Source organism: Lissotriton vulgaris, chromosome 2_1, assembly GCF_964263255.1.
Source record: "Lissotriton vulgaris chromosome 2_1, aLisVul1.2, whole genome shotgun sequence".
NCBI lineage: Eukaryota > Metazoa > Chordata > Amphibia > Caudata > Salamandridae > Lissotriton > Lissotriton vulgaris.
The window spans coordinates 2,076,659,299-2,076,686,287 of NC_141687.1; the positions used below are offsets into that span (position 1 = coordinate 2,076,659,299).

General features: G+C 43.0%; 1 protein-coding gene across 2 annotated transcripts in view; it reads right to left on the bottom strand.

The window, feature by feature from the left end:
- The window catches only part of MYO5C (myosin VC), a 971,652-nt gene that overhangs the window by 860,240 nt on the left and 84,423 nt on the right, over window positions 1-26,989 (bottom strand). Inside the window, exon 1 of one of the 2 annotated variants that reach the window (XM_086958306.1) lies at window positions 3,733-3,919. The exons of the other annotated variant lie outside the window; for it this stretch is intronic. Coding sequence (XP_086814432.1) covers window positions 3,733-3,738 — 6 coding nt within the window. The 5' untranslated portion in view covers window positions 3,739-3,919. Of the gene's footprint in view, window positions 1-3,732; window positions 3,920-26,989 lie in introns of those variants that run through there. 2 annotated transcript variants of the gene reach the window in all.

Sequence of the window (26,989 nt, forward strand, 5' to 3'; positions counted from 1 at the left end):
GGAGGCGGAAGGGGAGGGACCGGAAGTGCCGAAGGAAAAGCGGGTATGGCGATCGCACCTGAATAATAAAGAAGGTCCGGAGTACGAGTCTTCCTTGGGGGGGCCAGCGCATATTACACCAATGTGATTGCATTTATGTATTTTGAAGGAGCTCATGCTCTATGACTGTCTTATGGGATATACATTTGAGTGTATATACAGTCCCTGCACTCTATTGTCTGTTTTCCCATTGATTTTTCAATTTTTGGGGTGTAATCAACTAAAAACCATAAAGGATGGCATGTGGAGAACAGCAGGGTGAAGCTGAAGTGTCCCAGGAAAAGCAGCATGAACAAAGTCCAATACATTGTTTGGCATTTTTTTCCATCACTACTGGAGACAAAAAAGTGCTTGCTAAAATAGCAACATGAAACCTGCGCCACAGAGAATTTTCAAGGGGTACTGGGAAAAGGTATTCTTTTGGAAAATCAGATCTAATCAAGCACCTTAATACATGGCACACCATTCAGTTCAAGGTGGCTGAGTAAAAACTGAGGAAGATGAGAGCGGCAAGGTCTTCTGCTCTAGTCCAGCATCTGCAACCTAGTGATTCCTTTCCTCGAGAAGTTACTGCCACCACACCCTAGACATCCGCCCCTTTTATCCAAATATTGCCTTATATTGCATGAAATCCAGAAAAAATAATACCCGTTGGTGAACAAGTAAACTGCAATGAATACCCATATTTCTTTTTGGGGGGAAATAAGGGTACATACCCTTACATAAAAAAAATTATGTTTTAAAATTAAAAGGTTCTTCTTAGAAGCACCATTCCTGGTTAAAACATAGCAAAAAAAATATTTATTTTTATATTTAATGTGTGTGTCTTAAATGTAGAGTATTCTCTGTTACCCAAACTTCAATTTGCAGCCAACATCCACTGCAGGGCCCGATTTCAAACCACCATGGGTTGACCAACCACAACAGCAGTAGCATACGGCCAAAAACGATGCACAACGGGGGCTGGCCGCTGCAGCTGGCCGCTGGCCAGGCCTTCTTTCCAAACTCTCCAAGGGGAAAGCAACCTCCCAGCACAAGGACAAAAGCCATCCTCAATAGGAGTTAGCCACAGGGCCTGGCCTGCAGCCAGATCCAGCCCCCAGCCTCCCCATGGAGGGATCAACCCCACTATGCACAGGCTCCGACACTGCCAACAGGAGTTGAATGGACGAACTGGCAGATGGACAGGCTTTGCCCTCAGTGGCCAGGACTTGCACTCAACCCTCCCCGTGGGGTGGCCAACTCTGCTTGCGAGATTACTATTTAATTTATTTTTAAATTATTTTTTATACCATGGTGCTCCCACAGTATTTATCAATACTGCAGGAGTATGGCTATACATCATAGTGAAGTAGTGTGGCTCACTGGTTAGAGGCGGCAGACCCGAGAGCAGAGGACGGCCCGGGGCCAGGGTTCGATTCCCGGCGCGTCAGGTTTCTGGACCAGGGTCAGCGGACTCGATAACTCTCTCGCCTCGGTGCCCACTCTGATCAGCGATCACACTCGGCAACTCTGGGCATCAGCTTGCCTCATCTTCACTAACGGCCCCACCAGACCGCCGGGGATGCCTGGTCTCACCCTGGAGATACCCATTAAGGGACCATCTCTCAGGGAAGCCAGGAAGGGTTTGGCAGCGGTCGAAGCGCCTTGGGACCCTCCGGGTAAGTAGTGCGCTATATAAATGCCAATACATACATACATACAGGCCCAGTGCTCTGTGGTGTGGGAATACCATGGTATTGCTAAAAACAATAGCATTTATTTTGTAATGTAAAAAGGTCTCCTCCACATGGGTATGGGGGCCAGGGTGCACTCAACTCTGCCCCGTATATGCCCTTATTACTGTTTCCCCAAGTCCTGTAATAGCGACCGACACATCCTTTCTCATTTTTCAGCCAGCCAATCAGATCATTTTGGTACAGCGGGACTCGAACCGGTCCCGTGGTAGTGAAACGGCCAGCTGGAGAAAAAGCTCAGACAACAAATCAGGTTCATGCCTTTTTTGTTTAAATGTTTCTCACCATGGTACTCCTGCAGACCCGTGAGAGTACAACAGGACAAACCATCCAGATGCCCCTAATTTTCTCTGAGAGTTAATCCCTTCATGCCCAACCTGAGCCCTTCTATGCTAATTATTCAAAAACAGCTGAACGGATTACCATCAAATAACAAAAAGTGCACTTTAAGTAGTGTTCTAACATTTTTCCAACTTTGCTGTAATCCCGTTCAGCTATTTTTTCTATATTGGGGAACAAGGATTCCTGTGGAAATTACCAAGGTTCCTAACCTAGAGTTTAAAACAGCATTGTAGCAAATCTGCCTTTGCTGTATGGTCACCCCAAATGTGACAAAATATATGTCTGTCAGGAGTACCACCGGGCTTTGCCTGGGCTGCAGTTTGAATGCACTGTAATTACAAGTGGCAGTAAAAATACCTTTGCCATCTAGAAAAATCCTATTTTCATATCTTTATAAATAATCCCACAGGGAAGGGTGTTATGCAGTGTTGTGATTGGTCTGAGCGCCATAGCTCGGTGCTTAGACGGGACCTGGGAGGGGTTGCATGTTTCTCACAAGGCTGTGTAATGCAGCAGCCTCGTGAGGAACATGTAAAGTGTGCATGACTGCTCGGGCGGCCCGAGGGGGCCGTCCAAACAGTCATGAGCACTTTGGAGTGTGCAGCAACCACTCCTCCTCGGGGATGTCACAGGAGTCCAGCCCCGCCCAAACTTGCCAGAAAAAATTATAAAATGATAACAGAAATATCTTCTTTTTTTTTTTTAACACTGCTCTAGGTGCAGTGGGGTGCAGACTCATCCTTAGCAGAGGAGCCGCCACTGATGTAGGGAGTAGGCTGTTTTTTAAGCGGAAATTGTCTTTCTGTTAAGTAAAAAAAACTCTAGAACATGAGGTTTCAGTGGTTACTTTTTTTTATACTGTAACTAGGGCATCGATCTACTTATGTAGTGTAAAAAATCATAAACACTGGTAAATGCATATAAATATTACACACATGAGCTTGAAATAAAAATCATTTTCCTATATCAACTCTCTTGCGATGATGACTACACTGAGGCATACTGCAAGCCTAAGTGACTGCAAACCATACATTTGCTTTCCTTGAATGTTCAGGATTTAGGAGTCTAAAATAAATATTGTAACACCCTTCTTCATTATGAGACTGTCCGAATCATTAACCTTAATGGTTTATGGCTCGATATACAAAGATTTTCCTGTGACCTCCTCTTGCAGAACTCCTGAATCCCAGGAGTAATCCAAGAGTACTCCACTCTTAGCTAACCCTTGAAATTGAAGAGTAAGCAAGTAGTACCACAAGAGTAGGTCACACTCAATGTTTGAGAATAGGGCCCTTCGATTTTAAAATATTCAGACAAGCAAATAGATACGAAAACGTGTATAAGATATCTTCTTTAACTTTTCTTTATTCTGCTTGTGTTGAGAGTTAAGAAACAAAGATAAAATAATGATTGGGTAATATTACTCTAAGATATACTTCTTATAACCGAGTGGTGTACAGCTTAGACAGTACTTATTATTCAACTAAAGTGATCTATTCCTTTAATAAAATAACATTCGCACTGTACAAATAGAACGTCATCTACTGCAGCTTGCATGAAGTCCAATACTGAATATTTGCATTGCAACACTTAACAATACACCACGCATACTTACAAGCATGCCTCTGCCGTGGACAGGTCAGCAGTATCCCATAAACGATCGGATCCGTCACGTGCACTTTCTTCTCCTTTTGTGTAAGAATGAGTATTCTTTGTCATGCAAAAAGATAAGTTTATGACTAAGACGCGTTTGTTCTACGTGGACCTTTGCTGCTGCTCCGGTCGCCTCCATGGGTAAATGCAGCCTGCCAGGCTACAATCTATCAAAACCCAGCCTTACAAGTCAACATGCAGCGTTTACTCAGCCGGGCAGCAAGGTACGCCCAGTTCTGTTCTACGATCATTTACTCGTGTATTACAACTATTTTTAGATTAGAGACTACATTTTCAGTTTATCTTCCACACTATTGTACCGAATTTACAGATATTTGTGGCTTAAATATAAAAGTGTTCTCTAATTGTTTTATGGGGGCATGCAGTAGAACTACATATATAGTCTTCATACACCCAACACAAGCGCTCATCCCAGCTCTTTTTAGGTTTATCTTGCTATTGCCAAACGTTTAGAAGATATAAGGATAAGGCACTATGGAGTGGTATGCGGAATTGTAGGCTTTCCTGAATAGCTGAACATGACAGGAATACCAGTGTCAGGCCTCAGTAATAGAGTTTAGCTGTTAACATGCAGATATAGAATCCACTATTTCATTTTAGGTACCAGTTCAAGAAATGCATGTCCTCAAAGTGGTCTTGTCTGAATCAATCACTTCTGTAATCTTGATTCGGAGTAAAGCAGGACTGCTTGACTTGAAGACATGTGTACATGTCTTTCTTTTTTCAAACTGAAGGCCTGTTCGGTCTACAAATTGTTTGTTTTACAACAGATACCCCCCATGCACATGTTAGATTTGCCATGCTGAAAATTGTCAGGTACTTGTGGTTAAGAATATATGTTCTGTTCATCATGTAGAGCACCTACAATTTCGAAAATACGGTCCCAGAAAAATACATACTTAAGACACAATACATCATTTAAAAGTAGAAATCAAAAAATTGTGGGAAAGTGCCCTTTTAGTGCAATCACACTTGTAGGGTCTTGTAAGTTAGAGAGGACCAGAACCTTTTTGGTTCTTCATGGACTCCGTAGAAGAGTGACATAAGTGTGTGGGTGATAGAATTCATGATATAGAACGTTCAGTTAACAGTTACACGCTGAGGAATAAAGACGTGTATTGCCAAGTTCTGTGTGTGGGGTGATCATTTGTCTGTACCCAGGCTGGGGAGGACGCTACAACTGCCGACAAGATAAGGGATTGTGTAAACCCTGTGACCCGAAGAACCAAGAATGCTCTCCCGGAAAGTTTGCTGTGGTCCAGCAAACTGCTCACATGGGTCATGTGTTCTTCAGCCAAAGTGAAAATCGGTGGTTGGTGTATGTGGAGTCAAAGCACAAATCCAGCCAATGCAAGGCAGTTAAAAAAGAGATGGTCTTACAGAAAGTTTGATTGTCGTTGGCTAGAAATTTTCTGCTAAAATCAAGACAAGAGATAATGCACCATGGCCTAACACAGAGAAGTCATTCATACAGTATGACAACACTAGAGACAGTGACAACCAGGGGCAGAGATGCGCTATAGGCAGTGACAGTCGAGTGCAAGAAAGCGATAAAAGCAAAAACATTTCTGACGCAAAGAAAAGCTATAGGCAGTAGAAACCAGGAACAATGCAAAAAGGTGAGAAGGGTAAAAAGCCCTTGAAATAAACCAAGCTGCTACTCACATCCAAAGAAAAAGACAGGCCCTCACAACCAGAGAGCGTGCACGACAACCAAGTGCATGATGTAGGTGAGGGCAGTAGACGCTGCCGGAGCAAGAGCCACTCCTGACAGCAGAAAGTTCCACAGGTTATGGTGCTGCAGCATTCCTAAAACCACTGCCTCCCTTCAATACTACCAAAAAGCCAAATATTGGTGACAGGTGGAATGTCTGGATGGTAACCTACATTGATTACACTGATGCGCTAGAAGAAACCCATGACAAAAGGTTCATTTAATATCTAAAGAATTTAGCTACTGAAGAAGTAAAAGAAGTGATTGAGAAAATACCACAAGGTGATAAAGGTACGTACCACCAATTCAAAGAGGTGTTAAACACCAAGTTAAATCCAATGCCGAATTTCTACTATGGAAGGTATATTTTCAGTCAGGAAACTCATAAAGCTGGCAAAACAAGGTAGAAGGCTAGAACATAATGTCTCCAAAGAAAAAGAAGCTGTGCTTTCAATGTGAATCTTCCATTCCACATGAACGTAAATGTTCCACCATTGAACAGATATGCAAAGGCTGTGGGAAAAAGAACCATTTTGCAACTGTTTGCAAAGCGAGGGAAAGATCAAGTGTGTCATGTTAAGAAAACAAAATGGAGGAAAGATCACGTGCGTCATGTCGAGAAAACAAAAAGCATCCCAGAAAGTTACAGAGACGTTCCAACCACGCCCATGAGGCCAAGTGGCAACATCAGCTCAGGCAAGGAGAAACTGAATGTCATTCATTGTCATCAAATTCCTCATCTAAAAGTTTGTCACCACCATTGTCGAGCAACAGTGAGGAAAATGGGTGTGCAATGTCAATGTTGACTATTGGACGATATGCACATATAGGATTAACTTCTTGCAAGGAAGAATGCCGATCGTAGCTAGGTCGACAAGTGAAAGTGCGAAATTAATTTGGAAACTGTCCAAAGATCAAACTGAAGGTGAATGGGTGCTTCATGCCTCTTATCATAGAGAGTGACGCCCCAATAAACATGCCAGCAGAAAAGTGCAATGAACAGTCTCCAGTGCACTGTTCAACCCAGTCGAAAACCAAAGTGTATATGTGTGATGCTTCGATGCCACTGCAAAGTAATGGTTCATTCATAGTAACTGTGAAGCACAAAGACGAAATTACAAGCACCAATTCATGTCTTGCCAGGCACTTTGAGTGCATGTTTACTCTGATTTCTGTAAACTACAATGTCAATGTCTATCATGACATAGTGATTTAGTTTACATTCTTGTTTCGTGGACTAGGAAGACTTACAACCATGAAAGTGCATCTTGAACATACATAAATGAAGACATCCATACTGTTGCTCAATGACATTGTTGAATTGCATTTAATTTACAAGAGGCAATTAAAAATAACTTACAACACTATTAAAGCACAACCTCATTGAGCGATCCACTAGTCTGAAACCATCGATATCACCCATAGTGGTAGTGCTGAAAAAGTTAGTGGAGGAGCTGTGCACATCTGCGTTGATATGCATCGAGAAACAAAGCGATCTAAAGAGAACGACATCAAGGTCTGCACATTGCTGCCAAATTACACAGCTGAATGGAGTTGAAGTCTTTCCTGCTTTGATTTGAACAAAGGCTATCACCAGCTCGAACTTGAAGAAAATTGCAGGTACATTTCTACTTTTTCGACTCATGTGGGCTTATTTACATATAAAAGGCTAAGTTTTGGAGTGTCATCAGCTGCAGCAATTAATCAGGATGTCATTCATCAAATAATACAGTCTGTCACAAATGCTTTCAATTACAGTGATCATTTAAAAGAACAAAGGTCCTAAGCTCAAAACAATTTCTGGAAAAATGAATAACATATGGACCACAATCGGAAACCATGTACAGTTCTTCTAATACCCAGCCAGGCATAGAGTTTATTTTAGGAATGTTTGACACGAAGTCAATTTGAATCTTTCAATCACATAACAAACATAATATTGTTTGAAGTAAGGCACAAGCCTGTACCGAACTCATCAGAATAAAGAAAAAGTTTGTGAAAAGGGTGCAGAGGAAAGAATATTTTACATCAGGCAAAAGAAGAGTTGAGCAAAAAAGTGGTACTGCTTTAGAATTAAAATTGGCAGTATTCCCTATAGTAGAACATACACCAGTAATTCACAATAAATAACAATGTATGTCTACATAACAGTGTCGACGGCGTTTCGATCCTATGCTCTATGATAAAAGGATCATCATCAGGACTTAATATATGCCTGGAATTAAACTGGGTATTAGAAGAACTGTACATGGTTTCCGATTGTGGTCCATATGTTATTCATTTTTCCAGAAATTGTTTTGAGCTTAGGACCTTTGTTCTTTTAAATAGCCATTACCCATGGTCCAAAGCCATTAAGTGGGTCCCCCTTGTTTACTTAAAAAAAATTCAATTACAGTGATGACACAGTAGTTTTTGGTGCCACACGAAAGGAACATGATAAAGCTCTTACATAAGTGTGTCATATACTTGCTGATGCAGGTCTCACTTTAAATGTGGCAAAGTGTGAGTTTCATAGAACCAAACTCAAGTTCTCTGATCATATATTTCCAAATAAAATAGAAGCCTTAACATCCATTTCTCCCCCACAAGATGTAACAATGCTGCGATCCATCCTTGGTAAGGCCAGTTACTTATCAAGGTATATATGTGACTTTTCCATTGTAAGGCCCTCATTGAGATTTAACAAAAAGAAATGTCCAAAATTCGATGGTCAAGTGAATTTGAGCAAAGCTTCAAGAAAATCAAGCATGGAATTGAAAATGCGACTGACATAGCATACTTTGATCTGATATTACAAAAGGAGGTTGTTGTTGATGCAAACCCAGTGGCTTTATTGATTTAATTTTATTTAATGAGTTTTATATAGTGCTGGCTAGACTCGACGGTATCAGAGTGCTTTACATAAGGATCCACAAAGTTGCAAAATCACATCCGTTGCAAGTTACATAATATAGCAGTAAACATTTATGTAGCATAGAGGACGAGTTTCATGGAGTGAAGAAAGGTAAGGGGGTAGGGAACAGGAGTAGGGGGGAGATACATCAGAGAGACAAAGGGAAAGTCTGCCCAAGGTCCGGCTGGGCAGGTAAGGGCCGAGGGGGAAGTTTATAGCCCATCTCCTCAATAGCTATCTGGTAGCTCCACCGGGCATCAGCCAAACAGCTAAGTCTCCATGGAAAAACATTAAAGAAGACAAGAAGAAAGGAGCATAGAGGTAGAAGGGGGAGGAGTGAAGAGGTGGGAGGGGGGTAAGACAGAGAGACTAAGGAACTCTGCCCAAAGTCCGGTTGGGTAGGTGACGGCCAAGGAGGAGTCCACAGCCCATTTCCTCTTTAGCTATCAGGTAGCTCCACCGGGCATCGGTCAAATAGCTAAGTCTCCATGGTCACAGGAAAGTTCCCAGAGTAAAAGTCCAGAAGGGTGAGCAGGAGCAAGGTCATGGAGCGGCCATCTTGAGGTCAGGCACGGGGATTGTGTCCATGATTTATAAAATCAGTCTGTCCCCAATATTCTCAATAACTCAAAATGCAAAGGGGGTGTGATCTATGCAGTGGTGCGGTAAGAGAACAGGGCCTGTGTTCGCATGTTTTAAAAAGGGTGTGTGTGTGTCACTCCACCTTCAGCCACAACCGTATCTCAGAGGTTACGAGGGCAAGTGAATAGAATAATGTGCATCGATCACCCCAAGGGAGTTGGCCAGAGTTAGGTGCCGCCCTTGCAAAGCACTCTGGACATCCCAATGCCCCAAGGCACATTGTGGTTTATGCCAGACCCAGTTTGTCATCGATGGAATGTGCCTATTCACAACCTGAAAAAGCAAAGCCTTGCTGTGGTGTGGGAGTGTGAATATGTTCATGTGTTCCTATATGGAAAGCATTTCACAGTGATCAGATACCGCCAAGCATTGCTCACAATTTTCGGGAATTGTAGGTGAGGGTTGCGATTACAGTAGCATGACTGTACCATTTTGTATCGTCCAGGAAAAGGTCAAAACCCTGCTGACTACTTCCCACGTGTGCCAATTCAGTGTTATGGCACTACTTCTAAAGCGGCTAATGCTTATATTAACTTCATTGTAAAATCCAGTACACCTGTTGCCATATCGGTGCAACAAATCATTGCTGCCACGAGCACTGACAGTGCTAATACTCAGACATTTTAACACATCATTCATGATGAAAACATACTAGACCTCTTCATGATGACCTTGAATACAAGAAATAAAAAAATGTGCTGGAAGAACTTTAAGTTACCCCAGAATAGTCATACTCTAGAGTATGAGACAACAAGTTATTGAACTGTCCTATGAGGGACATCGTGGAATTTGTGCTACTAAATGAACTCTATGGGACCGAGTGTGTTTCTCTCGTTTTGATGATAGGGTTGATAAAGAGTTAAAGGCATGTTATTTGTGCAACTGCTTGTCCTTAAAAACAACCCCCAACATCCATAAACATGTCTGATCTTCCAAAGCATATGTGGGAGAAGATTACAGTTGTTTCTTCAGACCCTTTGACAATGGACATCATCTACTAGTAATTGTTGGTGAATAGTCTCATTTTACCCTTGTTGAAGATCAGTTGTCAACTACTCATGACAGTCATTGAGAAATTAGAAAGTTTATTTTGCTTCATGGGGTGTTCCTTCAATTTTTAAATCTGACAATGGCCCGTCTTTCAAATGTAGAGAATTTAAAGGTTTTCTTACTGATCTAAATGTCAAGCATCAGAAATGCACACCTCTTTGACCACAGGTGAATGGTGTGGTAGCGATATTTATGAGCACCCTCAAGAAGAACGTTCAGCGTGCTGCGCTGGAAAAGCTTGAACTCAATTCAGTTCTTTAGTATATGCTTCGTGCATACAGGTCAACTCCCAATTCTACCACTGGTGAAAGCCCTACCACCTTGATGTTTGAGAGAGACATAGGAACCAAACTGCCATAATGCACCACTAAGAGATCTATTGACATTGATAAACTTTACAATACTGATCTGTTTCACAAATTCAAACTGAAGACCTAAGCGGATAGACGCGAATATAGCGAATAGTGCCAACTGTCTGGTGAAAGTTATATAAAAACTCCTGAGGAGTTAGCTTAACAGCATCCTCCCAAGACGAAAAGTGGAAAAACGAATACGACTGTGAATGTTCTGGGTTTTTATATAACTTTCACCAGACAGTTGGCACTATTTGCTGTATTCAACATGTAAAGTGCCTTCCTCTTCCAATTAAAAGGAGACCCTTTCAATTTTTTTAAATATATCTTAGAGAGTATATCAATTTTGTCTTGAAAAAGACGGAAATATAAGCATAACCATCAAAATGAGTCGACGCCCCGATACAAATATGCAATCTGCCAATGAAAGGCACGGTTTAAAGTACCAATCAGCAAATTACTGAACACCTTGCCTCACATTTTGTGATATGACGGATGTGTATGCCTTGAAGACACAGTTCACCTGTCTAATTCGTCTATACTCGCTCTGTTTTATGATGTGCTATTTGATTTATTTTTTGTGATTTGAATTCTATTGTGTTTTATTGTATATGGATTGCGTTCGCTACTGAAACTTAGAATCCTTTTTAAAGATTAATAAATATATGCATTTATTTTTAATTAATGTGATTTGTATTATTCCATGTTTTATATGGTCCAATCGTCTGAATGGTGAACAAACAAAGCGGGTGATGGTAATTCTCAGTTTGTGTGTGAGAGCCGGAAATAGTGTTGGTTAAGAATACAATAAGCCACCCAAAGGGACCTTACCTGTACCTACGTAGAGCAGTGACTTAAGTGCATGGGTGATAGAATTCATGATGTAGAATGTTCATTTATTGGTCATATGCTGAGCAAAAAAAACGCGTAAAACTAAACTTCATGTGTGGTATTATCATTTGTATGTACTCTGGCTGGTGAGGACGCTACAACACCCATTATTTTTTGACTGATGCAGATGCTGTTTTAATCTGTTCACTGGAACACTTCTCATCAGGCTCTTGTACATGGCTCTGACACCTAAAATGTGGTTACATTTGCTAGCTCTTGATGAACAGATTTACATTTCCTATGAGGCCATAGTATATGGTACAGAAATACACACATGGCATGGAAAGTTAAATGTAACCTGTAAACTGCAGCACTTACTGTGCCATCCACAAGTATGACAAGGAAAACATGACTTCAAGCCTGCTATAGTGACTAGAATGCTGCAGTTTGAACCTGTAGCCCAACCTGTCAAAATGACCTTTTTTGACTAGGAAAACCTCTTTTTTAAATATTAATAAGTCACCCCTAAGAAGGCCTGGTAGCTCACAAGGTATGGTGTATGGTCCTTAAAAGGGAGACATGGAAAACTGTAATGCTACCTTGTCCCTGGAGTGACTAGGGCCCAAATGCTACTTTCACTGTAGAAGGCTCTGGATGACCCATCAGAAAGCTGTGAGTATAGATTAAAATACTGATTCTGCTATTTTGAGTTTTGGATGAGCTAGAAAAATGATTTAACTTCTATTTTTAATATTTATTAAACAACTAATCTAAAGGTAAAATCAGATTTATCATAAATATCTAGAAAAAGTGACTTGGAAAGTTACCTTTTTCATGCCTGAAGCTTCTGAAGGTTAATTTGCATTAGCTGTCCAGCAGCTACCACAGCCAGTACGTGGACTTAATGAGTTGTAAAAACTGCTCCTACAGCAGGAACAATGACCTGGATTTGGGGCAGAGATCTTCTTTACATGGCTCGACGTCCAGTTGGGTGGACCCAGGAACTTATTTAAAATTTAAAAGAGCCTGCTTTTTCACAAGTAAATATAAGTTAAGGCCTGGAGAAGGTCAACTTTTGTTCCTCTTGTAAGGAAGACACTAAACACAGTGAGTGGGAAGCTACACCCAGAACCACTTTTGAGTGAGCGCAGAGGAGAGGACTGAATATTACCCTGGATTCCCCTCTGGATGGGCACAGTCTCTGCAAAAGGGAGGAACGGTTTCTCAATCTTGAATTTTAGGATTAAGGAATACTGTGAAATTGTTTGAAGGGGTAAACAGAAACTGTTGAAACAATTTGTAGGGTTGCCGCTGAGAACTTTTAGCCCATTGGTTAGGGAGGAGCCATGAGTCTGCTCTACCCACTACTTACTACCAACCATAAATGTAGCAGTTAAGGTACCCTCCTCAGAACACTTCCTGGACTATGGAAGAAAAGAAAGAGGAATGGACCTGCTGTTTGGGACTGCGAGGGGACCTGAAGGAATGGACCTTGTCCCACTTGTACCCAGGATAAAAAAGTGGATTCCAAGGGTCCACTGCCTGACCTCCTTTGTGGCTACAGGTACACGACAAGTTGGTGGCCTCTACTGAAGTAAGGCTTGACCCCTTCCCCCCCCCAAATGCCTTTTCCTGTGGTCCTCAGACCCTTGGATGTGTATAACTGTACTTCTTGTAGCATCTCTGCAAAGCTGAGACTTAAAAAATTGTTGAACTTCCAGGCCTCCAGGGGACTGGGACCAACCACGAAGCAAATCCTCTCAAAGCGCACATTTTCTGGCCTGAAGAAACAAGTTTCACCCATTTGGAGCTTCACTGCAGCAGCAAATCCATTTCAGCTGGTCATCAGTGAGGAAGTATCAGGCCTTATGAAACTAATCCCTGCAATTGTGTCCCTCTGGAGGATATAAGCTCCAAAAGAAAGACTAAGTTCTAAAGTACAATTCTTGACCTGGCAACAGTATGAGGAATTCCTTGGGCATGAAATTTGAAGTTTCCCACTGCCAAAAGCAAGAGCTTCAGTGGGACCTTGTCAAACTGCTACCTGACTTCACAAGGGCATCCTCAGATACAGCCTGCAACCTTTCCTAGCTGGAAGATTCAACTTCCATTTCAGAGATTAAGGGGCAGATGCACGATAGCTTTTTATGGCCCCAAACAGCCAGATTTGCAGAATCGGGCCCTTTGCAATTGTAAAAATGTTTTTGGGTATGTAGAAACCATAAATAGCACTTTGGTAAAACCTTACTAAATTGCAATTTGTGTTTGCGAATACAGATTAGGTATTTCGAATGTGCGCATTTAGGGCATCCCTTCCAAACACCAAATCTGAAAGGTATGTATTAATGTTCTGCAACCAAAATCCAGTCGTTAGATATTAGTACTTTACTGACTATAAACATGTAGTGCTTAGCCTTTTGCAAATGGGTAGGGGTCCCCGAGAAAGCCCTTCCCCTTTGGGAATAGTGGAAAAAATACATTTAAGAGCAAGCATCCCATTTTCTCTGAAGGAAAACAGGCTGCATTGGGATAATAGAGACTTAAAAGCATCCCAAACATGGTGGTTTACTGACCCCAGCAAGCTACCATTCCAGTGAAGGCTGTGATTACTAGGTTGTCGCAAATTGCAACCTACTTCATTGATATTCATGAGGAACATTGATTTGCAACCCAGTAGGAATAAGTATTTTGTGAACCAACCTATTAGTTCATAGGTCGGTTCAAAAATACTGGGCTGGTAGCAAAAATACTGGTCACAAATTGCGACCAGTATTTTGCAACCAGTGCTTCGTACATCAAAACCTAGGTTTTCATTAAAACCCCTCAAATTCATATCTCTGGTTCTCCTAATTGGACCTGTGTCATTTTGGTGTCTCCTTCTTCATTAAATTCTATTCTATTTTTAAGGTGTGGTGTTTTTTAACTGTCTTGGTACTTCTAGATGCTTTATACATTTTCTTTACTCTAAGCAAGCCTGCTTTGTGCCATAGCTACCAGGAGATGAGCTTAAGTTTAAATTACTGAAATCTTTGACTGGACCTTACAGGTTATTGACATTATGGATTGTGACGATTGTTTGCAAAAGGGATTGGCTCTAAGCCACTTCCTACTTTCAAACACACCTCTGCAACTCCCATCAGGTGTACTCAGTTGGTACCTTGTTTAACACAGAGCACTACTTGCACGTGGAGAAGTGTGGCTCACTGGTTAGAGGAGGCAGACCTGAAAGCAGAGGTCAGCCCGGGACCAGGGTTCAATTCCCGGCTCGGCGGGGTCTTGAGCCCTAAAATGTCCATGGACTCGACAATTCTCGCTCCGGTGTCTACTCGATTGACGGGTTCACACTCTGCGACTCTGGGCAACAGCTTGCTTAATCTCCACAACGGCCCCTCACAGCGGGATGCCTGGCTTTCACCTTGCGGATACCCTGCCGGGGTTATCTCACAGGGGAATACCAGGACGGGTTCCCTAAGCAAGCGCTTAGAAACCGTTCGGTGATTTGCGCTATATAAATTCCTGTACATTTACATTTACACCACAAACTTTAGTGATTAAAATAGACTAGTGTCAAACTCTTTGTGAGTGTGCTCATGCAGAGCCTTTGTGGTGTACAAGTGTAGTGCCATAGTTATGGGCTCATCAGCCAGGTTCAGCTTTGTTTCAGTGGCACAATGAGGTGGCATGGTGTGCAGAATAACAATGGATTGGTATGAGGCCTGAGTGTTTACCAGTGGCTGAGATTAATTCAAGCATTCCATCCATCACTCTTTTGTATACATATTGTGTCATCTAGGGGCATCCAACACCCTTCCCCAGCAGGGCAGGGTTGAAGGTTGCTTGCTAAGAGCCTTCAAATTTTCATACAGATTAAACAACGTCAAAGTTATCAGCAAATGTACACCTTTTGAACCTCATTTAAGTGTGTCCAATTGATAGATTTCAATGAAACTCAAAATATCAATTACATGCTAGATCTATGATTTTTTTACCACCACTCACCCCCCACTTTTAGCTTTTTTGATCCTTGTGAAACCTTGAAATCTTGCATCGGGCTTAACCTGCTAACAGCCTGCCAAATTTCCTACAGCTTGGTGAAATAGCAGAAACAAAGTTATTAGCACACGAAAAGATTTTTGACATACCCACCTGTTTTTATTTTTTCAAAATGTGATGTATCCTTGATGGCTCTACAAGGCATTTACCTTACCCAAAGAAGAATGAACGTGACAAATGTATACCAATTTTCTAGTGACTTTGTAAAAGGATGCCAGACTTAAAATCACATTATCACATTTTTTGCCCCCCCCCCCCCTCAACTGTTTGTCAAATGCAAGGATCCTTACAAATTAAAAAATTATCAGAGTAAGAAAAACATTACGTGTCTGTCATATTTTGTGCAATTTTGTCAAATGGACCTAAATTTACAGGCAAAGCAAAAAACACATTTTCAACTGTCTAGTTATTTTGAACTCTTAACCCCTTGAAGCCCGCCTGACATAATTTACATTTAATCAAAAACAACTGAATGGATTTCCATCAAAACAAGCAACGACACACCTCTGAGCAAAGCTCCACGTTCATGCCTGTCATTTTGTAATGTTATTCAGAGTTCTTACTGTGTTAGAAAGCAAAAAATCTAAGGGAGTTAAAGTCATAGATTTTTCAGTTATTAGCAAAGCGAAAACATTTTCAAAATAAACTGAGACCTAACAACCATACTCACTCTATTTGCAACTATATATATATATATTACCTACTGGCAGTCCCCAGTAGGTAGTTACAGTTAGGAAAAACGTTTCCATAGGAAAAGAGTTTTTGTTTTGCCAATAACTTTGGAGCCACTTGAAGAATCTCCACGAAAGTTTAACAAAAAGTGCCCTTTTCGGTTCTGGGTGATGAGTTGAGTGGTAGCCAAGATACGCTTTTTCCCCATGTTAAGTCTAAGGGGATTTTTTAATTTTTTTTAACACGACTACAGTCCGAACCGCTAAACAAAATTACACCAAATTTGGTGGAAAGCTATATGTTGGTCCAGAAAGCAGGCGTTTAATGATTTGTTGTAAATACGTGAAGTCGTTTGTGAGATATCTAACTTCCAAAAATGTAGATATCTTGGGATGCAGTCCTTGCAGTGGACTCGCGGATCCTACTAAAATTTGATCGGCTGCCATCACTTCAACCAGGAAGTGTTGGCAGCCATCTTGGGACTCGGCTTGAAGCCAAGCCCAAGTAAAAAATTAAAAAAGGGGTCAGGGTAGGTATACCCTGACTATCCAGATATGGTGGAAGAGGTCCGTCAGATAGCCCACCGGGTTAAATAAGCATTTTTTTAAATTTTGCCATGGTATCTCGAGTGGATCCATGGCAACAAAAATCTTTTTTTTTTTTTTAAAAAGACGGACGTGCCTTTTTTTTTCAAGCCCCTGGGTGGGAGAAATCCCAGGGGCATGACAAAAGGGGCTCATGGGGTCCCCTCTTAGGCGCAAAGAAAAGTTACAAACAATAAAAATAAGGGGGGCCCGCTCGGCTCCCAGAAGCCCCAGGCATCGCCACCTCCCTGTAATATGTGACGTCATCAGCAGTGCATTGCGAGTGGGGGCACGAGTGATAGTTAGCTCTACTAACTATAACGTTAGAATTTCTCTGAGTTTGTACGAGTGAAATGTCCAAATAACTATAACGTCCCTGAAACCTATGGTTTTTTCAGTGAATTTCTAAGGTTTTTTAAATGCTAAATTCTAAGTATAACGTCCCTGAAACCTATGTTTTTTTCTGTGAATTTTCAATGTTTTTTTTAAATGCCAATATCTAATTATAATGTTAATTAAACCTATAGTTTTTTCAGTGATTTTAAATTATCACTCCATTCCCAACTTGGTGAAAACTGCTGATATCGCCAGTTTTCCATTGATAGCTTCCGCAAAAAAAAAATCGCCACAAATGAGAGCGCCAACTAATGCTAATGATATGCAGAATAGGCAATCCCGTGGAAAAATAACATGAAAATACCACTTTCCGATATTTTCAACGACCTGTCAAATCTGCGATCCAAAACCAGGCGAAAAGCTGTGTTAGCATTAAAAATTTAACCTTTGCCTTTTACTGGTGTAAAGCAGGATGACTACCTACAGTATGAAAGGGAACCCAGCCCAGAGCCACGTCTAAAGACCAACACATCATAGAGCTTCTGATCATGCAACTCCGACACCCAAGAAAGCTAAAACACCCATCACCTCCAGGACCTTCCCCCAGAACACACCCCCTTACTACCACCGAGGCAGCGCAGAACATGACAGCAGACCTTCCCAAAACTACATGGCCCCTCAGCCGCACAATAGCTGAATGTTGGGAGATGTGGGAACGAAGTATGTGTGAAGAACGCAAGTCACCCATCAATAATAATGCACACAATGCCGTAGCGTAGAGGTGATGTGCAGGACAGACATCACTATGCCGAGCACAGATCTCTCCATGTGCGCTAGTGTTGTGGACAGTGAACGCAACCATGTTACCTCAGGCAGTGGGGAAGATCTCGATCATGTAGCTGTGTCATCCCCCCCTGTAAGTGGAAGCAAAAGAGGAGTGGGCTGGTCCAAAGTTCGCCACTCCAGTGTAGGAGTGTGAATCAATAGGCCGGGCTATGGGTGTGGTTCACTTCTGGGATGACCAACGTGTCTGCCAGCGCGTCGGCCCTCACCCTGCCATGAGGACGACAACGTGACCGCCGGCCTCCTTGACACAGTCCCATGCAAACCCAGAGGCACAACACCACAGAGTTATGCCTGTACAGACTACTACCTTCGATGTACACTGCGGACAGCAGGGCCCACAGTTCAGATGGAATCTCGATTGCAGATGACGCAGTCCAGTAGGCAAGAGACATTGCTCCCACTTCAACCCGCCCGGTCCACGTATCATTGCATGCAGCGCACACATTGGTTGCTTCAGGTGCCACTAACTCAGTGCACCACAAGTCATTGCCACGTAGCCTTATTAAGGCAGAATTAATTAGACATAAGACATTTCTAACGGTGCTGCCCGCCCGGACCACGCATCATTGCAAGCTCCGCTCACGCTGGTTGCTTCAGGTGCCACTAACTGTGCAGCTCAACTCAATGCCACATGACTGTGGGCCCTTGCTGACCGCAGCCTCCTGCCTACACAGCGGTCATCAGGGCTCACAATTAAAATTGAGTCTTGATTCATTAATTCGGTTCAGTAGGCAAATAAGTATAACGTTCCTAAAACCTACATAATATCCTTTTAGTATCCTTGCTTCAAGAACTTGTTTTATATCAGTTATAGCTTTACTACAATGACCAAATTCATCTTGCAAGTCCAAACGAACACTGAATGGCAGTCTACACTGCGGACAGCAGAGCTCACAGTTCGAATGCAGTTTTGATTTATTAATTGCAGAGTGAAATGTACTCTATGTCCTCGGATTTTGACAAGAGCAAGTAACGAAAAGCATTCCTCAATGTCTTTGCTGACTACGGCCTTAGAACATTGCTCCCAGTGTGGCCCGTCTGGATCTTGCATCATTGCTGGCTGCACACTCGCTCAGTGCTTCAGGTGCCACTAACTCTGTGCAGCTCAAGTCAATGCCACGTGGCTGTGGGCCCTTGCTGACGGCTGCCTCCTGCCTACACTGCGGTCAGCAGGGCTCACAATTAAAATTTAGTCTTGATTCATTAATTACAGAGTCCAGTAGGTAACTAACGACAACGTCTCTAAAACCTACATAATATCCTTTTAGTATCCTTGCTTCAAGAACTTTTATGATATCAATTATAGCTTTAGTACAATGACCAAATTCATCTTGCAAGTTCAAATGAACACTGAATGGCAGTCTACACTGCGGACAGCAGAGCTCACAGATCGAATTCAGTTTTGATTTATTTATTGCAGAGTGAACTGTATTCTATGTTGTTGGATTTTCTCAAGAGGAAGTGACAAAAAGCATTCCTTGATGTCTGTGCTAACTACTGCCTTCAATCTACACTGCAGACAGCAGGGCTCACAATTCAGATCAAGTTGCGATTGTAGATGACGCAGTCCAGTAGTCAAGAGACATTGCTCCCAGTGCGGCCCGCCCGCACCATGCATAAGCGCTGGCTGTGCACATGCTGAAAGCTGCTGATGCTCCTACCTCAGTGCACCACAACTCATGGACCCTTTATAAAACAATCTTTTGGGAATGATTTTAGATCTGCTGCCCCTACCTAAGTGCACCACAAGTCATGGACCCTTTACAATAGAATCTTTTCTGTGTTATTTCACATCTGGTGCCCCTACCTTAGTGCAGCACAAGTCATGGACCCTTTATGATTGAATCTCTATGTGTGATCTGATGATTACTGTTGTATTTGTTGCCAGCACCAACCAAGTCACTGGATATGTGACCCTGGTAATATAAAGGAGTCGAGCGCACGTACCCGTACCCAGTTCCACTATCTATCTCGCTGTGTCTGTGTGTTCATTATATATGCATTATGCTGCCCCTGGGCCCTACCACATTACATTGTGCTGTGGACAGCGTATGCAACCAGGCTACCTCTGGCAGTGTGGAAAACTTCAGTTATTTAACTTTGTCTCGGTCATTGTATAAGTATGTATGTAGAGATCATTATAGTACTGCAACAAGAGTGTATACTGAATTTATAAGTGCTTGGGGATTGGAGGAGTGATTGTATCAGTACATATGTTAGCGCAGCCTGACCCCAGAGCACGAGCTTGGCTCTAATTGCCTGCCCTCCATGTACAAAAACTGAAACTTCAACTTTGCATGGCCCTGTATTGCTACAACTGCAACACTCCACTGAATGTGCAATAAACATTCATATCCACACAGATTTGTCATGCCGACCATCTTTCATGTGTGGAAGTATGGATGAATGTAGGGTCTGTGATTCCCGTACTTTCCATTTTGGCCACGTTGTGGTAATTTGGTCACAGAGTGACACATTGGCTCTTGCGGCCTGAGTGACGGCAGCACTACAACAGTGACACCCGCATCAGTTAATTCCTCATACAACCCAGGACGGAACCACACCCATAGCTCCGGAGTCATTCTTCACAGCCTCACGCAGCACTGACATAAGCCAGGCCAGCCCACTCCACTTACGCTTACAAGGTGGGACGACAATGCTATATGGCCCACGTTTTCATTGCAGTGATCTGCTGGTCACAGGCCTAGTTGTCCGTATGCCACACCCACTCCCTCACGGCTGTTATACACCCACACTACACCCCTCCAGCACAGGACGCGTGACCCTGGCAATAAAAAAGACCGGGTGCATGTGCTCTACAACATTTCAGACTTGCTGGCACCGGATACACTGCGGCCGGCAGAGGCAGACCGCCACGGGACGGTGACTCTAGGGCCACTGTGGTAGGAGCATTGTAAGTGCTGAGCAGCCTACAATGATGCCCCGTCCAGGCGGTCTGGACAGGTCAGCGTTTATGTGCCCTGCTGAATGGCAGTGTAGGCCTAAGCCATCAAACAGTGGGCGCCTACCGCCACGTGGCTTGGCCTCTCTGGTCACAAAGTGCCACCGCAAGAGCTGAGCGGGTGTGCAGGCTGCAATGATGCTTGGCCTCGATACACCATCCTAGCAATCAAGACCCCATTTAAATTGTGAGCTCGGCTAGACTGCGTGTACGCCACGGTTGAGGAGGTTGCTTCGGGACGTAGTGGATCCTCTTCAACACAAGGAGGTGGTGAAAGGTGAGCAGTGAGGTCTGAGTGAGCAGGGGTGGGCAGTCACCTCTGGGCGGTGGGAGTGGATGCTGTGTAGCAGCCTGGGTGTGCAGGGGCGGGACAGCGATAAAAGCGTGTGCAGTAGTATGCTCTCTGCCATTACTGATTCTATACTATGTTTCAGATGAGTGAGCTGGAGGGCAGCAGTATGTCCCGGCAAGTGGTTGGAGACACACCAGTGGCGGAAAGGTGAGCTCTGAGGGTTTGTCCGCGGTGTTGGAACTTATTCTCCCTCTCTTCCTTTCTCTCTCTCACACTCTTTCTCTCTTTGTCTCTCTGTTCCTCTCTCACACTCTTCCTCTCTTTCGCACTTTTGATGGGTGCATAAAACACAATCTTATCTTACTTTTTGTCTTCCAGGTTGTGATTTACAGATTGGCAAGGGATGATGACACGCCATGGCTGTACCTACTTTTATTTTGTTGTTTTGTGTAAATAAAATGTTTTCTATGTAAATCCATAGATGACTATGATTCTCATTTGTCCAACCTCACATGCATCTTGAATTTTTCTAATTGTATGACATCAGCCGATTTGCTACCTTAAACATTTCGAAAGCTTGCTATCACATTTATTTGTGGGGGGTGGACTGGGGTGGAGGGGGTGACCACTTTTTTTTTAACATTAATTTACATTAATTTATTTTTAAAAAGGGGAAGGGGGCCAAGTGGCCCTTTCCCAGGCCACTTCTGGCCCGGGTACCCCATCCCTCAGGGCCTGCCCTCTCTGTTGGGGACCGTGGGGGGAGCCCCAATGTCCCCACGGTCCTGCCGGCTCCCCGACTCCTACAGAAACCGGCATTGCTGTTGGGCAACGGGAGCTGCTAACATGCAGCTTCCCTTGCCCAAAAGCAATTCTCCTTCCTTTATTGAAGCGAGACAAGGTTTTCCTCCTCGTGCTTCAACGAAGCAAACCAGAGTTTGCTATCACAGGGTGGAAGCCATGCTCCCTCCCAGTCATAGCAAACAGAAATGTCCTGGGAATGCACACTCTGGGGCATTGCAGGAGCCGGCCCTGAGGGGTGGTGGTCCCTAGTGCCATCAAGCGCTCCAGGAGGGGGACCGCACGGCCCCCTCCCTCTCTTTTTTAAAGGCTTCGTGGCCTCACGAGGCCCTGCCTGCATATTTAATTAAAGCCCCAGAGGGTGGCGATCCCCGGGACTTGGGGTGGCCTCGAAGCTCCTCGAACAATTACAAAACATTCCCCGGAGAGGTGGCGATGCCCTGGACTGAGGTGGCGATGCCCTGGACTGCGGGAGGTCTGTGAGCCCTCTCGTACCTAATTTACATGGGAGGTGGCGGTCCCCAGTGCTGCGGAGGACCCGCATGCCCCCGGAATATAATTATAGGATTGCCCCAGAACATGGCCCACCCGGGGGGCTCATTTAAATGGAGGGGTGAGACCCCGCTTCATTTTTTTTTTCATTTTAACCATCCGGATTTGCTTTATTGAAGCGAGACGAGGTTTTCCTCCTCTCGCTTCAATGAAGCAAACCAGGGTTTCCTATCACAGGGTGGAAGTCATGCTCCTGCCCTGTCATAGCAAACGGAAATGTCCCGGGGATGCACACCCCGGGACATTGCAGGAGCCGGCCTTGGTGGGTGGCAGTCCCTAAGGCTATCAAGCACTCCAGGAGGTGGACCGCTCAGCCCCTCTTCCTCTATTTTCGCACCCCCGCGGAGGAGGTAGCCCCCGATGTTTCGGATGCCCACGAGACCCACCCTGCATATTTATTTAAAGCCACGGAGGGTGGCGAACCCTGGGACACGGGATGGCCTTGAAGCCCCCCGAACATTTACAAAACAAGCCCTGGGAGGTGGCGATCCCCTGGACTGCGGGAGGTCTTTGTGCCCTCCCATACCTAATTTACATGGAAGGAGGCGGTCCCCAGGCCCCTAAATATAATTATAGGATAACCCCCTGAACCTGGCCCACCCGGGGGCTCATTTAAATAAAGGGGTGAGACCCCACTTCATTTTTTTTCATTTTTACTATCCGAATTCGCGCACCCAGAGAGCAATCTGACGTTTAAAAAATAATAATAATAATTTTTAGGCCTGCAGATCCTTGTGGGACCCCCGTAAGCAGGACTAGGGGGTAGGGGTATTTCTACTCTGCCTCCTTTTCTTCTCTTTTAATCTTTTTAAACTGTTTTCTTGTAACTCAATTCTACCAAGTCACAAGATGGCTGCCAACACTTCCTGGTTTAGAGTGTTGGCAGCCAATCACAGTGTAGCTCGTGGGCATGACAGCCAATCACAGTCAAGCCCGCAGTCAGGAGGTTGCGCAAACTCACTGCTGCCCCAGATATTAAGCACTTTTATTTTTTAAATTTCTCAGTAACTACTAAACGGATTTACACCATTTTAAAAAAAGGTCACTTTCTGAACCAAGCTTTACCTTTGACTAATCACCCCAAACCTTCAGGATTGGAGCTAACCTGGATAGTCCTTTTTTTTGGAGTATTTCGGGAAGATTTGTCAAACGACGCCAAAGTTATTAGTAAATCAAAAAAACTAGGTTCTAACTATAACTACCAACTGGCAAACGCCAGTATGATATATATATATATATATTGGGATACAAGGATCCCCCCGCTCCCTGGGCCTCAAAAGGCCTGGGGAGCCCCTCCTGTGGCAGGTTCCTTTAATGGAGGGTAGCGCCCCGCCCCTTTAATTAAAAAACATCCCTGGGGGGGGAGGGTTTCCAGGTCCAGGACCTATTCCATGTGCACAGCTTGGGGGTGGCTGGAGGTCATTTGAGATGTCATCAGTGATGTCATAAATGATGTCATGGAACCAGTCATAAGTAATGTCATATATGAGGTCATAAGCAGTGCAAGACTGGGATGCAAGTTATAGTTAGCACTGTTAACTGTAACTGGTGACTATCTGTGGGGCTTTTTTCAGTTCAAAACTTTAATACTGTCACTGACAAATTCACCTAACTATAACGTTATTTTAACCTTTGTTTTTTTCAGTTAATATGTATAAATGTACATATATGTGACCCAAGCAAGCATGGATGAAAATCACTGATGGGAGAAGCACTACTAAACAAACATTTAAGTAAAAGGCATCTTAATACCAAATGAAGAGAAAAACATGTTATCTCAACACAAATAACCTCAGTAATTTATCATATAGGACAAAACATCACAAACTATTTCGTCTCGTAGAGAAAAATAATTCTATTTTTCTTTATTTTCTGGTTCCGCAAATCATACTGAGCAACAAACACATCCAATGCGTTTCGTTCCAGAGCATTGGAACTGCTTTATGATGAAATAAATGCGGCACAAACATGTGCCCTATCCAGTCAAAGTTGGTTCCACTACAATTGTTAGCGTTGTCAAGACAAAGAGAGAGTCACATTCACATGGTGTAAGGAGTAAGAACAATTGTAGAGTTTAGCAAATTCCAACGCCAAAGAGCCCCTTAAAAAATCAGTCCTGCACTTTTCAAATGACGTAGCGTATCAGCAAACCAACATGAACTCAGTTACACCAGCAAAACCTTTTACTGGTGCAACTGAGTGCATGTTGTTGTTTCTTTTCATTTGGTATTAAAAATGCCACAAAATATTTTATTGGGCCTTTTTTCTCATTAAATGTTTGTTTAGTGATGCTTCTCCCATCAGTAGTTTTTCTTTCATGTTATAAACGATGTCATACAACATGTCATGAGTGATGTATGGTGGGGGTGCAAGTTATAGTTAGCGCCGCAAACTATAACAGTTGATTTTCTGTGTTTTGTTTTAGTTCAAAATGTTAATGTTGTCACTGACAAATTCGCCTAACTATAGTTACTTTAACCTTTATTTTTTTCAGTAAATATAGATTTTCCCACATACACAATAATTAAGCAATGAGTACCAACACATATATAATATATACAATCAGGGTATTATTGTAATATATTTGCCAGTGATTACTAGGCATCGGTATGTCCAGCTAACATATCACAGACTTTCTGACCATTGTTCATTAAAGATTGTAACTTCAGTTGAAAATGATCGAAGTCGGAAGATAGGAGTCAGAGAGGATGTACTGACATTATTTAGTACTTGAATGGCTACAGAGCCACTTCCAACGGCTGCGGGACGCCGTTTGAGATTGTGAACACGGCTCCCGCGGGTTGATGACACGGCTCAACCTTCATCGTTTTTAGCGCGGCTGTATTTTCCAACGGCTGTGAGGAGCCAGTATATACCTTGATTGAAGCTCCCACGGGTTGATGTAACTGTTCGCCCTTTATCTCCTTGGGCATCAGAAATATATGTTTCTCCACGGATGTGAGACGCCACTGAACATTTTGATCGTGGCTCTCTCCGTTTGATGTTATGACTTGCCCGCTAACTGGCTGCATTCCGCATTTGTCACGGGAAACAGAATTCAAACGACGGCTGGCGATACCGTCCAATCACATTTAGAAACGCATCGTGATATACAGTACAGTGCAGGAAATTAACAGCCAACTGGAATACGGCTTTCCCATACTGATATTTTTGTTCATTTGAAAAGATTTTTTATGCCTAGACAGTAAGCCAAGTGAAGTGTAGTTCCACCGAGATGATAGGTGTTGATATATCTACAAGGAACAATTAGAGAACACTCATCCCGTGTTTCTCTTGGATTGAATGTGGCTCCTGATGAAGGCGTTCTGTTGATAACGCCGAAACGCGCGTCGATGTTTTGTATTTTTCGCCACTGTTTTATTACATATAAATTTGTGTAAATTTGTTGAAAATAAGTTATTTATGTACGACTGTCAGTTTTTATAATTAATTGGTGCATATGATTTTGCACTGAGTTTTTTAATATGAATATGTACATTTAGAAATAAACTTAATTTTGTACTTTTAATTGTTTGTTGTGCTTTACATACTGTTTTTCCCTAGTTGTAATATCAATTGTACGATTTTTTCTCACATTGTACAGAGCCAGCGAGACCATCTTCAGGACTGAGTGACCAAAACAAATCCAAAACGACAGACTTCTGAGGGACCTAACAGAATGCATAAATGTCAAGAAAGATCTATTGAAAATAAACTAATTGGTAAACCAAAAATAAAATCTAATTGTGGATCAATCACCAAAAGTATGCTACCCAAAAAATGAAGCACCACCATTAGTGAAACTGATAAACCAACACCAGGAATGCAGCTAAACACCATAAGTGCAGACAATAAAACCAGATGCACCAACATAAAATACATACCAAGGAAATCAACAAATACTAAATCATATCCCACCTTTAAAGGTCCACCTATGAAGATGTATGAATGAAAATAATTTGATAAAGAGTGCATTACCCAAGGGTGTTTTAGCACTGAACGGATCAAGGGCCTAGGAGGGGCATCAGACTGAGGGAGTAGCATGGGTGACTTGATTGTTTAGAGTGGGAACAAACAAATCTTCAGCTGCCTTCTGAAAAGCTGCAGGTTGGGTTGCGATCGACATGCCGAAGGCAGGGAATTCCATAGCTTTGCCCCCTGATATGCAAACGTTCTGCTACCCCAGTGAACTCTATTGATACTTTGAACCATAACCACCATAACCAAGTGTGCAGAGCTAGATCTGAGGCTTCTGCTAGGCGTATACCAGGAGAGCTTGGAAAAAAGATGGACAGGTGGCATGAAGAGCCTTGTAGAATATACACAGAGCCTTGAACGAGATCCTCTTCTCCACCGGCAACCCAGCAATAGGTGAGAAACTGGTTTGAGCTTGGGAATTTTCAGCAGAGTTCTTACTACAGCATTCTGCAAAGACTGCAGTTTTTGTATTAGGTATTTGGAAGTGCTGAGGTTAAGGGCATTACAGTAATCAATTTTAGAGGCAATGAGAGCCAACATTATGGTTTTCTGTCGGTCAAATGAAATAAACGGGAGAATTTTTGTAGGAACCCGCAGAATGACAAAACCACCTGAGGTCACCGCAATAGTTTGAGCAGA